The 17,365-nt window shown below is 43.2% G+C and overlaps 1 protein-coding gene across 1 annotated transcript in view; it reads right to left on the bottom strand.

Annotated features, from left to right (window-relative positions):
- LOC310775222 (transmembrane protein 150A-like) overlaps positions 1-17,365 on the bottom strand; it is a gene marked incomplete at its 5' end in the record, with an annotated part of 32,019 nt that overhangs the window by 13,587 nt on the left and 1,067 nt on the right. Inside the window, 3 exons of the mRNA XM_083635338.1 lie at positions 2,654-2,721; positions 4,018-4,104; positions 6,093-6,140. Of these exons, the coding sequence (XP_083491464.1) occupies positions 2,654-2,721; positions 4,018-4,104; positions 6,093-6,140 (203 nt within the window). The remainder of the gene's footprint in view (positions 1-2,653; positions 2,722-4,017; positions 4,105-6,092; positions 6,141-17,365) is intronic.

Below are 17,365 nucleotides of genomic sequence, written 5' to 3' on the forward strand. Positions count from 1 at the left end.
CCTATTTAACTTAGCCTGTAAATTGAATGTACATTCAATGTAAACTCTTATCTAACTCTGACTGTAAATTCATGTAAATCCACTGCCTATTTAACGTATATTTAACTCAGTCTGTAAATTTCATGTAAATCCAACGTAAATTCATATTTATCATCCACAGAACACTTCACCACTCATGTACATATTGTATATATTGGCTCGATTTGATTTGATTTGATTGCACTTGCAACCTTGCGATTGCCGTTAGTTATCTTCCTACTTCTACTTCTTACAGACACTAAGACAAATTCCTCGTATGTAACTTGCATACTGTGGCAATAAAGGTGATTCTGATTCTGATGTGCACCGCAGTCTACAGCAGTTACCATGTAGCCTACAGCAGTTGCCATGTACCCTACAACTATAGCAGTTACCATGTAGCCTACAGCTACAGCAGTTACCATGTAGCCTACAGCAGTTACCATCTAGCCTACAGCAGCTCCATGTAGCCTACAGCAGTTACCATGTACCCTACAGCTACAGCAGTTACCATGTAGCCTACAGCTACAGCAGTTACCATGTAGCCTACAGCAGTTACCATCTAGCCTACAGCAGCTCCATGTAGCCTACAGCAGTTACCATGTACCCTACAGCTACAGCAGTTACCATGTAGCCTACAGCAGTTGCCATGTAGCCTACAACTACAGCAGTTACCATGTAGCCTACAGCAGTTACCATGTAGCCTACAACTACAGCAGTTACCATGTAGCCTACATTAGCTCCATGTAGCCTACAGCAGTTATAATTGTACCCTACAGCTACAGCAGTTGCCATGTAGCCTACAGCAGTTGCCATGTACCCTACAGCTACAGCAGTTACCATGTAGCCTACAGCAGTTACCACGTAGCCTAGAGCAGTTACCATGCAGCCTACAGCAGTTACCATGTAGCCTACAGCTACAGCAGTTACCATGTAGCCTACAGCAGTTACCATGTAGCCTACAGCTACAGCAGTTACCATGTAGCCTAGAGCAGTTACCATGTAGCCTACAGCTACAGCAGTTGCCATGTAGCCTACAGCAGTTACCATGTAGCCTAGAGCAGTTACCATGTGCTAGAGCAGTTACCATGTAGCCTAGAGCAGTTACCATGTAGCCTACAGCTACAGCAGTTACCATGTAGCCTAGAGCAGTTACCATGTACCCTACAGCTACAGCAGTTACAATGCCTACAGCAGTTACCATGTAGCCTAGATCAGTTACCATGTAGCCTACAGCTACAGCAGTTACCATGTAGCCTACAGCAGTTCACATTTTCAGCTACTTTTCAAAGGCAAGCCGGTATCCTCACTTGTGCAGGGGAAGATTCCGAACAACACTCATCCCCCAACCCCAGCTCCTAATAACTACTACATCAATAAGACACAAAGTTCTGCTCAAGCAAACAGATCCATAGGAGGAATTACTCCATAATACTGGTATTTAATGACTTTACTTCAAAGCTGCCCCTTTTCTGAGTCTCGCTGGGTAAATGTTTAACTGCAAGTACTTAAAAAACGACAACAAGCTGGACAATCTGGGAATCTATAGACGGTTTTAACTTGACAACAAAAACATTCTAAATTGAACCCCCGCTCACTTCCTGTTGCAGTGTTTGCTATGGACATAAAAGGAAAAAAAACATTCAAGTGCAGGACTGACCATTCCGTGAAAACCGTCTATACAGCTGAGCAGTGAAAACAAAAGTAACGATGTCGAGTGAATATTTCTGCAGTTTGCCGAATGCTGAGAAAAAGGAAGTGCTGTGGGGTTGCGCTCTGGTGAAAACTGTCTATACAATGCTAATGTAACAGTATATGAGTTGTTTTTTTCATCCAGGTGGAAAATGTTCCAGAGAGCCAGATATCATTCATATACTGTACACCAGCCTTCTATTCTATACAAACCTACTGTGCTTAGTAGGTCCATTTGATAGCTATAGACCAATTACGTATATTGACCAATAGAATAATGATTGGTTAGCAGACCATATGTCAAATTCCTGGATTGTAAATTGTTAGAATTCTGGCAGTTTTGTAAATCAAATACAAAATTACAAAAAATAAATACAAATAATAATACAAATAATAATAATAATAATAATACAAATAATAATAATAATAATAATAATAATAATAATAATAATAATAATAATAATACAAAAAAAATACAATAATTTCCCTTACAGAGAGGGCCTGGCAATGGATACTTTCCCCTCGAGAGAGGGCCTGGCAACGGATACTTTCCCCTCCAGAGAGGGCCTGGCAGCGGATACTTTCCCCTCCAGAGAGGGCCTGGCAATGGATACTTTCCCCTCCAGAGAGGGCCTGGCAGCGGATACTTTCCCCTCCAGAGAGGGCCTGGCAACGGATACTTTCCCCTCCAGAGAGGGCCTGGCAACGGATACTTTCCCCTCCAGAGAGGGCCTGGCAACGGATACTTTCCCCTCCAGAGAGGGCCTGGCAGCAAATAGGGTGAGACATGTGGGCTAAGGTAGAACAGTACTAGACCTAAGGTCTCTGTATAACTACTTCCCACTGTTGACGTTTCAAAAATGTACTGTCTTGTGTGTATATTCATGCATTTCTAAACATCAGAATGAATACTTTAAACCCCCATGTCTTTATTTATACTTACCTATAAAGGAACCAGTGCTGCATATGAGACTGAAGAAGCAGCTTTCGGGTGGCAGGGTTCCACATTTGCTGTAATGGAAACAGAGAGGAGGGAATAGTTAATATGGTTTGCCCTTCAGACTCACCGGGCTAAAGTGTATGCTAAGGTCTTGCAGCGCTGCCGGTTCAAATCAGGACAATCTGGCTAGGGCAAACCCATAGACACGTCCATAAACCTCTATGATCACCAATAGCTTTTTCCCAATAGGACACCAGTACAAAGAGTTGGTTGCAGCTCTTGTTGACATTCTGTGACTCAGTCAGTGTGGTGATGTTTCAAAGAGCAGTAAAGGATCCACTATACACAACAAACCCCCTCTTCCTGTCCAAGTGAAGAGGTCTCAGCCCCCCTGACTGAGAGTTCCAGATGGGCTTATGTGTGGGCTTATCCCACATGGCTAATACACTCTCCCTGAGCTCAACAACTGTGCTCACATCACATCTGGCTCAAGTATGTAGCTCCCCTGCGGAGGGTGCTGGCACTTTTTTAATGATATTTTTATTTGGATTTTCAGATTTTAACAAACAAGTGACAAACAAGAACAAGAATAAGAACAGGGCAGCTCAGATATTTGACCAGATGGGCACGACATTGATCCGGACACTAAGAGGAGATGGACAAATAAAGAAAAAGAGAGAGAAGAGAGAAATGTATTTCTCTCTTCTGATGGATGGACTAGGGCTAGGCAATAATCAGGTGGCAGTGTCACTTCATTGATACCTGATGCAGCATTCGCGTGTATATCCCTAATTTGTGTGCTGCATCAGGTATCAATTAGTCTCTTAAAACAGACTGTATCATCTACATCCGTCGAATGCAGCTATATACAGTCTGTACGTTACACCCGCAGAACATGCACAAGGAAGTTGGGAAAAAAACCTTCAGACTGGAAGGAAGTTCTACGGAATCCGACCAATCACGACACGCGAATGCGGCATATTGGATTCTGATTGGACTAATGAGCGGAAGACCCGCCTTTCTGCCGGCATATTGGATTCTGATTGGACTAATGAGCGGAAGACCCGCCTTTCTGCTTCCCATTCCGGTTGGTGCATGATTCTCCCCCACGAAGTACAGACGGTATGGCGGAAGCATTTGAAAATTGCGGAAGCCAACTCGTCTGTTCTAAGAGACTAGGTATCAATGGGTTAAGAAACCCCACAGTTAAGGTCTCTGCTAGGTTTGGCTCAATGTACTGGCTGTAGGTATGGGCCCCAGACCTTGTAGAAGCTATCTGTTGTTGAGTGCAACATACACGTAAGAAACTCCATAGGCATGCACTGCATGATTATTTGGTGCCATTTTTTCTTTGTTTTTTTTCAAACCTGATGAGTGGGATGTTGTCCAGGGCACAGCACAATACTGGACCCCTCTGTATTGGAAGCTGCTCCTCACAGGACTCGTTATAAAGCCTGTAAACACGTACGTACGCACGCACACACACACACACGCACGCACGCACGCACACACGCACACGCACACGCACACGCACACGCACACACACACACACACACACACACACACACACACACACACACACACACACACACACACACACACACACACACACAGCTACTTCAGTCTATAGACAACACAGATGGATAGGGCAAAGGCTGAAGGTTCAGGAGATATTACAGCATGAGATATCTAAAATCAAACTGTTTGAAACAGGAGATATTAACTACCCAGCAGGGTTACAGTGTGAGATATCCGAAACAGGAGTTAGGGGCAAGCTAGCTCCTGTGACGCATGCAGGACTCATGGACACGCACGTCTTTTAGCTCAAATGAAGTTCACAAAATGATCCTTATTTGATGTCAAACTTTTACTTTGACGCACTAAGTGCCTCCTCAATAGAGCATGATGAATCTCTTTAACTTTAGGATGACTAACTCAAGTCAACTTGTTAACGCTCTGTTAATGGCTCACATCAAGCCTCATACTTCATGCAAATGACAGTAGAAAGTTACTGTAACCTGAAATATTTTGAGGGGAAAGGTCTCATGAATAATACTTCAGTGCGTGTGTTGTTTTGATTAAAAAACAGTCTATGAGATGTATCAGTGTTTTCCTCTACTTTCAGTCAGCAGCTGTGGCTCCCTGAGCCAAGTGCTGCAGGTATACACAGCTATGTATTTAGGATACACCCATCCACACGTAATATGTATGAAACAACAAACAAACACTTGGAAACTGTAGCTGTATTATGAGGACTTTGCAATTTGGATGAGAAATAGATCATTTTGAATGAAAGGCACATCATTGCCATTTATAGTAATAGCCCACTCACGCCCACTTCCGGATTAGGCATACGCACCAAGAGATTTCATCCGCCATTTATTTTCCCAAAGACATTCCGTAAAATGCTTATAAAAATAGTTTTACTTGGTCAAACCAAGCGAGAGATTGTTTGAGTTTAGAACTAAACTCTCCTAGGTCAGAGGAATAGTATAATGTGAATTATTGAAGTCGTATTATCATCGATTATAAGTCAGCCAGCAACATTATTGACAATGAAGAGCAGAGACAGGTGTGTGTAGAGCAGAGACAGGTGTGTGTAGAGCAGAGACAGGTGTGTGTAGAGCAGAGACAGGTGTGTGTGTGTAGAGCAGAGACAGGTGTGTGAAGAGCAGAGACAGGTGTGTGTAGAGCAGAGACAGGTGTGTGAAGAGCAGAGACAGGTGTGTGTAGAGCAGAGACAGGTGTGTGTAGAGCAGAGACAGGTGTGTGTAGAGCAGAGACAGGTGTGTGTAGAGCAGAGACAGGTGTGTGTGTGTAGAGCAGAGACAGGTGTGTGAAGAGCAGAGACAGGTGTGTGTAGAGCAGAGACAGGTGTGTGTAGAGCAGAGACAGGTGTGTGAAGAGCAGAGACAGGTGTGTGTAGAGCAGAGACAGGTGTGTGTAGAGCAGAGACAGGTGTGTGTGTGTAGAGCAGAGACAGGTGTGTGAAGAGCAGAGACAGGTGTGTGTAGAGCAGAGACAGGTGTGTGAAGAGCAGAGACAGGTGTGTGTAGAGCAGAGACAGGTGTGTGTAGAGCAGAGACAGGTGTGTGTAGAGCAGAGACAGGTGTGTGTAGAGCAGAGACAGGTGTGTGAAGAGCAGAGACAGGTGTGTGTAGAGCAGACAGGTGTGTGTAGAGCAGAGACAGGTGTGTGTAGAGCAGAGACAGGTGTGTGAAGAGCAGAGACAGGTGTGTGAAGAGCAGAGACAGGTGTGTGTAGAGCAGAGACAGGTGTGTGTAGAGCAGAGACAGGTGTGTGAAGAGCAGAGACAGGTGTGTGTAGAGCAGAGACAGGTGTGTGTAGAGCAGAGACAGGTGTGTGTAGAGCAGAGACAGGTGTGTGTAGAGCAGAGACAGGTGTGTGTAGAGCAGAGACAGGTGTGTGTAGAGTACTGTACCAGTTATTCACAGGGCAGACATGCTGGTTGTACAGGGCCATCGCGTATCTGCAAAGTTGACAGAGAGAATCCTCTTTAGGTAAAATAACTGAACAATCAGTTGGGAAAAACAAGCAGCAATTTGCAATAGCTGCGACCACATATGCAAATTTCCAAAATGCAGGATGCAGGGACAGCCCACGTGACTCTGCTGCCCTGCATTTTGAAATGGACCCCCCCTCCCCCACACACACACACAAACTGCCCCCTTTTAGCCAACTAGGAATCTCGTGCGTGTAGGGTGGAGACTCTGGACCAGGGGTCAGCAACCTATGGCACGGGTGCCACCTCTGGCACGCGAAAGGTTAACAACCACTGGCACAGCAGCGCACAGTAGCAATAAGTGCGCAATAGAGATTTTTTTTTTATAGAAATGTTGAAGTGCGGGGGCGCTCGTGAGCAGCAACATGTAGACACGTATGTGACTTGAGCTCTGCATGAAAAGGACAATTTCGTTAAATTCCAGCCTCTAAACCAACTTCTCGACTGCCTAAATAACATCCTAGCCTATCGCGGCATAACGCAATCCATTTCTGGCTGTTTTATTAAACAACAACCAACGCAGGTGTCGATGAGAAGAAGGACGCGGCAGCAAGCTAACCTAGCCTCTGAACAAAAAGCGCCTGCAGGAAGCATGTCGGAGGAAGCCGTCGCTACCATAATGGAGGCTATCAAAGCCTCAGAACAACGGGTTACGACCAAAATAGAAAGCTCTGTTTCTGATCTATCGACGGACCTGCATGCGAAAATTGAGAGCCTCTCAGATGAGCTGCGAAAAGAAATAACCAAGGTCCGCTCTGAAGCGCAAGTGGCTCTGGTTAGCACAAACAAGGAAATCAAGCTACAAGCTACGTCGATACGGCACCTGGAGGAGGGTGCTAACCACTACTCTGACCGGATTATGGAGCTAGAAACCCAGGTGAAGTCGCTAACCTCCCAAACTGAGCAACTAGCAACCAAAGCAGACGATCTGGAGTCCAGGCAACGCAGAGACAACTGCCGGATAATCGGGGTGGAAGAATGCTTTGGAGATACTCGTATGGAGGTGCCGGTGGCTAAGCTACTTCAAGATGCGTTGGGCCTCGACTACGCTCCCACGCTGGACCGGGCCCACAGAAGCTTAATGCCCAAACCGAAAGAGGGGGACCCCCCGAGACCGGTCGTGGTTAAATTTCATTATTTCCAGGAGAAGATAGACGTTCTGAGGAAGGCATCAAACAAGCGCCCCATTCATCACAACAACAAACAGATCTTCATCTACCCGGATTTCACGATCGCAGTGAGGAAACGCCGAGCAGCCTTCAAGGAGGCACGGGAGTTGCTAAGCAGATGCCCAAACACCAGGTTCGGCCTCCTTTTTCCTGCTACACTGAAGATTACAGCCTCGAATGGAGACCAGAGATCATTCGACAATCCGGTGGAGGCAAGGGAATACATAGTAAGGCATTTACAAACGAGGGACCAAGGCTAACGCTAATGTTATTGCTAAGCAAAGGGCAGCACGCAGACCGACCCTAATTTCATTAGCCTGCTAAAAACATAAGTCTAAGATTGTCATTGGCCACCACTATTCAATAAGGTGTTAAAATATATGGGACAGAGGTGTAACGTTAAACGGTCCGTGTCGCGGTTGTGTTTCTTGTTTTTGTTTTGTTCTATCTCCGTTGGCAACGGACATTACTGCCACAGTGGTCTACAAAGAGTTTACACTGACAAGAGGAGGCGATGCTTTCACTGACAAGAGGAGGCAGGCCGCCATCTTGGCCTGATGGAGCCTCCCTCTGATTGGCCTTTACCGGTTTGTCCCACTCAAGATAGCGGATGTCAAATAGCAATTGACTGTGCCTCAGATACTTTGGGACATGGCAACACGGACTTTTATTTTATTTTATTTCTCCCAATGCCATCACCAGTCCCGACTGCCAATAGTGGTAGGTGCAGAAGAGGAAGGAAAAAGAGAAGGAAGGAAAAACAAAAAACAAAGGAAAAATAATTTAAAAAAAAAAAAAAAAAAAAAAAAAAAAAAAAAAAAAAAACCTTGTTGTGCCTTCTAAACTGATTCATAGGCCAGACTGTTTACTCTAAATGCCGTTCTTATTTTATTTTATTTTATTTTATGTGTTGTCCCCTGTTTGAATCGCTATCACAGCCTGAATGGTTATAGACGGCAATAATCACCAAATGAGTACATGTGGCAGTGGTCAAAACTCACTATATCAGGGAAGTTAAAATATGTTAGAGGATTATTTTCCTTCTACTGTTCGATTCATGCATAGCTCTTACAGGGTTTAGTCAGATACCAGGTGTTTCGTTTGATGGAAAGCTCATCTGGCGTTAGAGCAACTCTCAATTTGGGGCAGATAGCCTCTAGGGAAGGGAACCAAGAGCATTTGTTTTTCATTTTGTCTATTTGTGATGTATGTTTAAAAGATCCGAATATTTTGTCTATAGTAAGCAATGGCTGATTCATTCCCTTGCTGTTTTTGGTTAGGATGACGCCGCAAAGACAGATACCCAGAGCTACGGGCTCTGTAAGTTTTATCTCCTGGAATATTAGAGGTATGGGCAGTGCGGTTAAACGCAACAAAATATTCTGTCATTTAAAATCATTTAACCCAGACGTCATGTTCTTACAGGAGACACACTTAAAGACTAATCACCACACTAGGCTTAGAAACAACTGGATTGGACAGGTCTATCACTCTAATTTTAACCATAATTCCAGGGGTGTAGCAATCCTTTTCAAAAAGGGTGTCCAGTTTGATCTAACTAAATCGATTCAAGACCCTAATGGCCGTTACATTATACTAGTTGGCATAATATACAATACTCCTGTCATACTCATAAATATATATGGCCCAAATTGGGACGACCCGCAATTCTTCACTAAACTAATAACTTCTATTCCTGATGTTGATACTCACCAACTTATTGCTGCTGGAGACCTAAACTGTGTATTGAATGCACAACTAGACAGATCCAACCCCAAGCCAGGCAGTCAACTATCCAAGGCGGGAACAGTTGTCAACACGTTCATGCAGTCTTATGGTCTTACAGATCCGTGGAGGAGACTCAACTCCGCTACAAAACAATTTTCGTTTTTTTCACCAGTCCACAAAAGCTATTCTAGAATAGACTATTTCTTAATAAATGACAGTCTCTTTCCATCAGTCACCAACTCACAATACCATGGTATTGTTATTTCAGACCACGCCCCAGTGCAGCTGGACATACATTTTCCTGACAATGTACACTCTCGACGATCGTGGAGGCTTGACCCCTCGCTACTGCTGTGCGCCGAGTTCAAAGAATTTGTGGACAAGCAAATAGGGTTCTTTCTCGATACAAATGACAGCCCAGACATATCACGATGCACGTTGTGGGAGACATTGAAAGCCTACATCAGAGGACAAATAATTTCATACACAGCCTACAAAAATAAACAACGTAATAAGCGCCTGTTAGAAATTGAACAATCTATACTGGATCTAGATAAAAGATATGCGTCTTCCCCCTTATCAGAACTTCACAAAGAGCGTCTTCTTTTACAAGTAGAATTCAATACCCTTTCCACTCATCAGGCAGTGAAGAATATACTCAGAACGAAACACAGGTTCTACGAACATGGAGACAAAGCAGGCAGAATACTCACACACCAACTCAGACAAACATCCACCAACTCCCAAATTACAGAGATAAATACTGGTCCAGAGACAACCACATGCAACCCCCAACTTATTAACAATCAATTTAAGAAATACTATTCAAACTTATACCGCTCCGACGTAGGAACAAATAATGGTGCAATGCAATCATTCTTGGATGAACTAGATACTCCCACTCTTGACTCAGAAGTCCAGACATCTCTTGATGAGCCGCTTACCATCTGTGAGATACAAGCTGCGATTCAGTCCATGCAGACCGGAAAGGCCCCAGGACCTGATGGGTTCCCGGCTGAGTATTACAAGGCCTTCTCCCCCAAGCTCGTACCGATCCTCAAAGCCATGTATGATGAAACACTAGAAAAGGGTAATTTACCGCCAACCCTCACACAAGCGACCATATCAGTTTTGTTAAAGAAGGATAAAAACCCGCTTGACTGCTCATCTTACAGACCCATCAGTCTTCTATGTTGTGACTATAAGATATTGACCAAATCCCTTTCAAACCGTCTAAACGAGGTGATGCCTACAATTATACATCAAGACCAGACAGGCTTCATACCAGGACGACAGTCGTTCTTTAATGTGAGGCGGCTACTCAATATAATACACTCAGCCCACTCAGCACAGCTACCTGAGGTGGTCTTATCACTAGACGCCGAAAAGGCATTCGATAGGATAGAGTGGGAGTATCTACATGCAGTTTTAAAGAAATTTGGATTCGGGGAAACATTTTGTAAATGGATCAGTATTTTGTATGACAGCCCCAGCTCGTCTGTTAAGACAAATGGTGTAATTTCAGATTATTTCCCACTATGCAAAGGGACTCGTCAAGGTTGCGGTCTTTCGCCATTTCTATTCGATTTAGCCATAGAACCACTTGCTATTGCGATTAGAGAGGAGGAGAGAATTAGGGGCATCACAAGGGGGGGAGTAACTCACAAGGTTTCGTTATACGCGGATGACCTGCTCCTCTATGTAGCCGATCCAATACAGTCCATCCCGCACCTTTTACATCTGGTGCAGGAGTTTGGGAATTTCTCTGGTTACAAATTAAATTTAACTAAAAGCCTCCTTTTTCCTGTGAACAGTATCAGCAAAACACTAAAATATGACCAATTCCCCTTTAAAGTGGAACCTCAATCCTTTCAATACTTAGGGGTACAAATAACTGGCTCCTTTAAATCACTCACAGTGGCAAACTTTAATAAACTGTTAGACCGAACGAAGGCAGATCTAGAGCGGTGGTCAAGCCTCCCGATCTCATTAGCCGGACGTGTCAACACCATCAAAATGACAGTATTACCAAAATTCCTATATTTATTTCAAGTACTCCCTGTTTGGCTCCCTAAACAGTTCTTTATTAAGCTGGGAAGATGTATTAATACCTTTGTGTGGAACAAGTCAACCCCTCGAATGAAAAAGATCTATATGGAGAGACCTAAACCCGAAGGAGGGCTGGGCCTCCCAAATTTTTTAAATTATTATTGGGCAGCGAATATCTCTAAGTTACCTTTTTGGGTTTTGGCATTCATGGGTGAAGACGGGCCCTCCTGGGCACCAATGGAACTTGCCTCACATTCATCAATCTCACCGATGTCATTGTTATCTGCTCCACTATCAGCATGCACTAAGACTAACATTTTTTCCAACCCAGTAGTGTCGAATTCTATTAAAATCTGGATACAATTTCGCAGACATTTTAATCTTAACCAGATAAGTGGACTTTCTCCTGTGTCCCTGAACCATCTCTTTCTGCCCTCACAGATTGATTCAAGTTTTGCTGGTTGGCACAGACATGGGTTAGTTTTCTTTGAAGATCTATTCGACAGTGAATCGTTCTTGTCGTTTGAATATCTATGTAAAGATCACGATATACCAAAATCACACTTTTTCAGGTATCTCCAAGCTCGCAGCTTTGCGTCCAAACATTTCGCCAACTACCCTAAACCTCCAAGTAAGGATGTCACTCACCGATTGTTGAACTTGAATCCGTATGTGAGGGGCCTAATTTCCAGGGCGTATAACGTCATTCAGAATATAGATCCACCAACAACGACTAAACTAAGGCAGGCTTGGGAACATGACCTAGAAATGAAAATCTCGGAGGATGTCTGGGAAGACTGCATATCAACTATTCATACTTCTTCTATTTGTATTAGACATGGGTTAATTCAATTCAAGGTTTTCCACAGAATACACTATTCCAATGACAGACTTGCTAAAATATACCCATCTGTTAGTCCCACTTGTCCTAGATGCAGTAACCCAGTCTCCTTAGGTCACATGTTCTGGTCCTGTCCCTCGCTAATTAAGTTTTGGTCTGATGTGTTTGAATGCCTTTCTGTTCTATGCAATGCGCCTCTTGAACCCAACTCACTGACCGCCATTTTTGGTGTTATTCCATTGGAAACTTTTGTTACAAATTCAAAAAAGAAAGCGGTGGCATTCAGCAGCCTCATAGCACGCAGATTGATTCTAACAAATTGGAAATCCGACAAACACCCCCCTTTTAAGAGATGGATTCAGGAGGTGCTATCCTTGCTTCAACTTGAGGAAATACGACATACACTGAAGGGGTCGTATGGAAAATTTCTCAGAGTGTGGTCTCCTTTTATTGTGCATGTAAAAGAATTACTCTGACCTGTCACCTGAACATCTAGCCTATTGCTACCACAACCTATATCTGACACTGGATCTTTTTTGTTTTTGTTTTGTTTTGTTTGTTTTATATTTGTTTTTGCTTTGTTTCCGTTGTCTTTCTGTTGGTATGTGCTCTTGGTCTAAGGGGAGGTAGGGAGGGGAAAGGGGTGGGTAATATGTGGGTCTATGTTTGTAAGAGTCTATGTGATTGTGGTTGTTTGTCTGAATAATTGCAAAACTGTAAATAAAGTTATAAAAAAAAAAAAAAAATGTTGAAGTGCCCTGTCAAATCACCTACTTCACAGCCATTTGCAATTGTGCGGCATGTTATTTAGAATATTTAGGGTAGTGACCCCTCTCCTGCTGCTGCCATGGAAGGCAACCAATCAGAGGCAGAGAGTGGGTCACTACCGTAAATCCCGCATGGCTCTGGACAGCAGAAAGCAGATGAAAAATGCCAGCGCGGAAGACAGAGAAGGACCGTGCTGTGTATCTTGTATAGTGCTTTCATTTCAATCTCTGATTTTGGAAGGAATTACATTAAATTTGGATGTGTCATTAATCTTGGTGTGGCACACTGATTGACAAGTAAAATTGAAAATGGCACTTCATACCAAAAAGGCTGCCGACCCCTGCTCTGGACTAACAGACAGACACCGCCCACCCACCTAGGCGCCATCGGCTCTTCTTCTGTGGTGTTTTATGGCAGTTGGCATCTTTATGTTGCATTACCACCACCCTACATTATGTCCCTCTCGAGTGCCTCTTCAGATCTCCTTTTCCTGAGGAACTCCCACCCCATCGGCTCATATACCAGGAAGGATTTATTACATCACTGATGACATCACAATTGCTCGAGGGACATCACTAATGACATCACAATTGCTCGAGTGACATCACTGATGACATCACTGATTACACTTCCGTTGTAGCTCGAGTGACATCACTGATAGTGGTACTTTTTCTCCCGCTGAAATGGACTGTTTCACTTGACTGGAGGTATTCATGTTTGGTGTGATTGAAGTCTCACGAAGGCAGACCCACCGTCGATGTCAGCAAGCTTCCAGCGACGGAGGTAGATCTCATCTACAGCTGGCCCTGTGAGACTAGTGTGAATGATCCTGGTCCAGGGTCTCTTTCACTTCCAAAATGCATCATGTCCCATGAATGATCCTGCTGTCGCTTCCACAGTCTGTGACCCCTCGTCTACGTCATAACTAGGCTACAGAGACTCTGGTAGCAGCGTCTGCTAGCTTTATTTTAACCTGCATTCTGACGCCAGTGGAGCTCTAAATCTGTCACACAATAACCACCTCCACAAACACACAGCCTGGCCACAAACCTGAGATTGTGTGTTATAGCGGTCCGGTAGGTATGCATGATTACACATAGTTACATTTGAGGCATTTTGCTCCTCATCCAGAGCAGCTTACAATGAGGGAGCATGGGGTTCAGGGCCTTGCTGAAGAACAACAAGAAACACACCAGTTGCTGCTATCAAACCTGTGATATTTTGATTACAGGACAGTGTTTCTAACCACTAAACATTGAAAAGGAAAAAAGTCTGCACTCTGGGGCATACTTAAGACTTAGAGGAGTTTTAAGTCTTAAGTATGCTCCAGAGTGCAGACTTTTTTCCTTTTCAACGTATAGCCTTGTTAGTCTAGCACCTGGTTTGCATAGTGGATGTGCAGACGCTTCTCTCTACTATAGTCTAACCACTAAACACCCTGCTGCACCACATGTCAACAACATGTTATCTTAGTGTACTGTTAAATATACCAAGTGAAAAGATTTCAAACACAGATCTGGTGCTCATAAATGACAACAGAGGGTACAGTAACATCAATGACTTGACAGACATTCTTTTCACCACATGATAACTGTGGGTTTTAGGAGTCATCAAAACAAGTCACAAGTTAAGTTCAGAATGAGACATGTGATGGTTGCAGACGCGTTATTGATTGCTGAGGTTGTTATCGGGGAAATGCTTATGTTGAACAATTCGATCCGCCCCCACTGGAACAAACAGAGATAATGTTTGATGCTAGATTCTAGATAAAGAGATGCAGACAAATATCAAGAGTCTGAACTCCTGTCAAACCTACTTGGGGGAGAGGGCACCACAGCATTCAAATTCAAGAGAAAATGTAACTGCAATGTAACGATTATTTTCTTTATCGATTAACAGGGTTTCCCCCAGTGTAATACACCCCACTGTGCCTAAGCATCTGGGATTGTTTTTTATGTATTTTAAATATTATTTATTTATTTGCCCAATTTTGCCTATGGAAGCTCTGTCATAGCTTTTTTAAATTCTCAATTCCACGATTGGCCGGCCCCCGTCAAAAGAGACTTGCCACCGGGCCACCGGGCCACCGGGCCACCGGGCCACCGGGCCAAACAACTTTTCTGGGGAAACCCTGTAATCTGTCGATTATTTTCTCGACTGATTGATTCATCATTTAGTCTATAAAATGTCACAAAATGGTGAAAAATGCCAATCACTTTTTCCCCAAAGCCAGAGATATCTTCAAGTGTCTTTTGTCCTGACCAACAGTCCACAACCCAAAAACAATCCGTTTACTGTCATAGAAGACTAAAGAAACCAGAAAATATTCACAGCTGGAACGAGATAATTTTAGTTTTTTTTCTCTTTAAAATTAGTCCAAATGAAATGATTCTAAAAATAGTTGCTGTCCATCGACTAATGGATTAATCGTTGAAACTCTAAATGTAACTGCTAAGCAATTCTGTAGTGTTTGACATAGACGTAATCTATAATTAAATATAATAACCTATCTATAACTAAATATAACTATAACCTAGTATCTATAACTAAATATAATTATAACCTAACTATAACTAAATATAAATATAACCTATCTATAACCAAACTACAATCCCTCTTTACAGACTTGACGCTTTGTGAGGTAAAAAGTTGTTCTTGGTTAAAATGTGCCGAGATTGCCAATTTTACAGCTATTTCACCTGGGGACATTTTGTTCTTATGGGAGCCTCACACCATGGCTAAGCTAGCTGTATTGCAGATACGTGATGGATTGATTGTTTTTATTCATTGTGTCATGCAATTTTGACAGTGCCCAGCCCACATAGGCTTACAAGACACACAAAATACAAAATACACAATACAACATACATATGGGGCAGACATATGGGGCGGCTGTAGCTCAGGACGTAGAGCGGGTCGTCCACTAATCGCTTTGGATAAAAGAGGTCGGTGGTTCGATTCCCGCCTCCTCCTGTCTGCATGTCGAAGCGTCCTTGGGCAAGATACTGAACCCCAAATTGCTCCTGATGGTGTGCCAGCACCCTGCGTGGTAGCCTGCCGCCATCGGTGTATGAATGGATGAATGTACCTACTGATTGTAAAGCGCTTTGGATAAAAGCGCTATATAAATCTAGGCCATTTACCATTTTACATATGATCTCTACATACATCTCTGAGTTATTTCATTATAGAATTTAATTTTATGGGGTTCATTGGTTAAAAAGTGACACCAACAACAGCGTCTTGTTTCTACACCCATTTCCCCTTTCTTTTCCTTGAAAACCCCACAATGAGACCACACTACTATTATGTCCATATGTCTCTGGGTCATACAAATACAAACTACTGCATATTTCCATATGTCTCTGGGTCATACAAATACAAACTACTGTATATTTCCATATGTCTCTGGGTCATACAAATACAAACTAATGTATACTGTATTTCCATATGTCTCTGCAGGTCTGGTGAAGCTGAGCGGAGAGAGAGAGCCAGTGGATTATAGACTCAGACAGGGAAAGCTGTTTTAGGCCCGGTGTGAACAATTCTACCACCCAATTTCTGAAGGTACAGAGAGTGATCGAGAGAGAGAGAGAGAGAGAGAGAGAGAGAGAGAGAGAGAGAGAGAGAGAGAGAGAGAGAGAGCCTGAAAAGTTTGAATACCGGTCAAAATTACAGTATAATTTGAGATTTTGGTCAATCAAAAGGTGACAATATGAAAATATACAATTACGGTAGGTCTTTCAAGTCAGCATCTCAACTGTATTGGGAAACTGTCCTCTGAACGAACCCACATGTGTAGTAGGAGTCTGTGGGAAAGTGTTGGCAATATTACTGTCCGTTCACTAGCGTGCAGCTTGTGAAGCCTGACTGTATCTGGGGGAACCCACTGTATCCCTCTCAAAGCAAACACATGGCCTCAGATGTGTCGTGCTTCTGCATGTTCAATGATCTGAAACAATACACTGTCCTGAGGGGGGACACGGACACCCCTATTGATATTGATGTAAACACTCTCCATCAGAACCTTTCCAGGTGAGAAGAGCCATACCTCTTACCTCCTGTGAGACAAGCAGATGAGAGAAATCCCCACACCTACATGTATCTCCTCTGCTCTTTGTCCAGCGATGACCCAACACCAAACTGCACTCAGATGCACAATCCAAGTTTCACTTCTCAACCTTCTTCATCAATTTCCCCAAAGAAAAGATCAAGCAAAACACCTGACTATCTTTCAAAAAGTGGCTAAGACCGACAACTCTGCTAGCACATGTGAATACTGCCATAGCTTTCTCCTGTTCTGTCTCTCACACTTTTGTCCACCGTCAAAACAAAAGAATACAGAATAAACAAATATCCTAAAAATGTGACGTGTGAGATCCTTCCTTCACTAGTAAGTGAAGTTAAAGTCAGGTTATGTATGGGTGATATGGCAAATGGACGAAACTCCCCAAAAAGTTGGTGTATCCCTTTAACCTGTGTATTAACCTATGGAAAAGTACTATAAGTACTCAACACTCAAAGAACTTCAAACTGTGTTCTTATACACTGTTGTAGTACATTGTGTACTGTAGGGAGATTTTCATTAAGTACCAACACAGTAATATTTGTGTATGTAGAATATTTTTGCATAAGGC

This window comes from Poromitra crassiceps, assembly GCF_964638095.1.
Source record: "Poromitra crassiceps genome assembly, chromosome: 4".
Lineage (NCBI taxonomy): Eukaryota > Metazoa > Chordata > Actinopteri > Beryciformes > Melamphaidae > Poromitra > Poromitra crassiceps.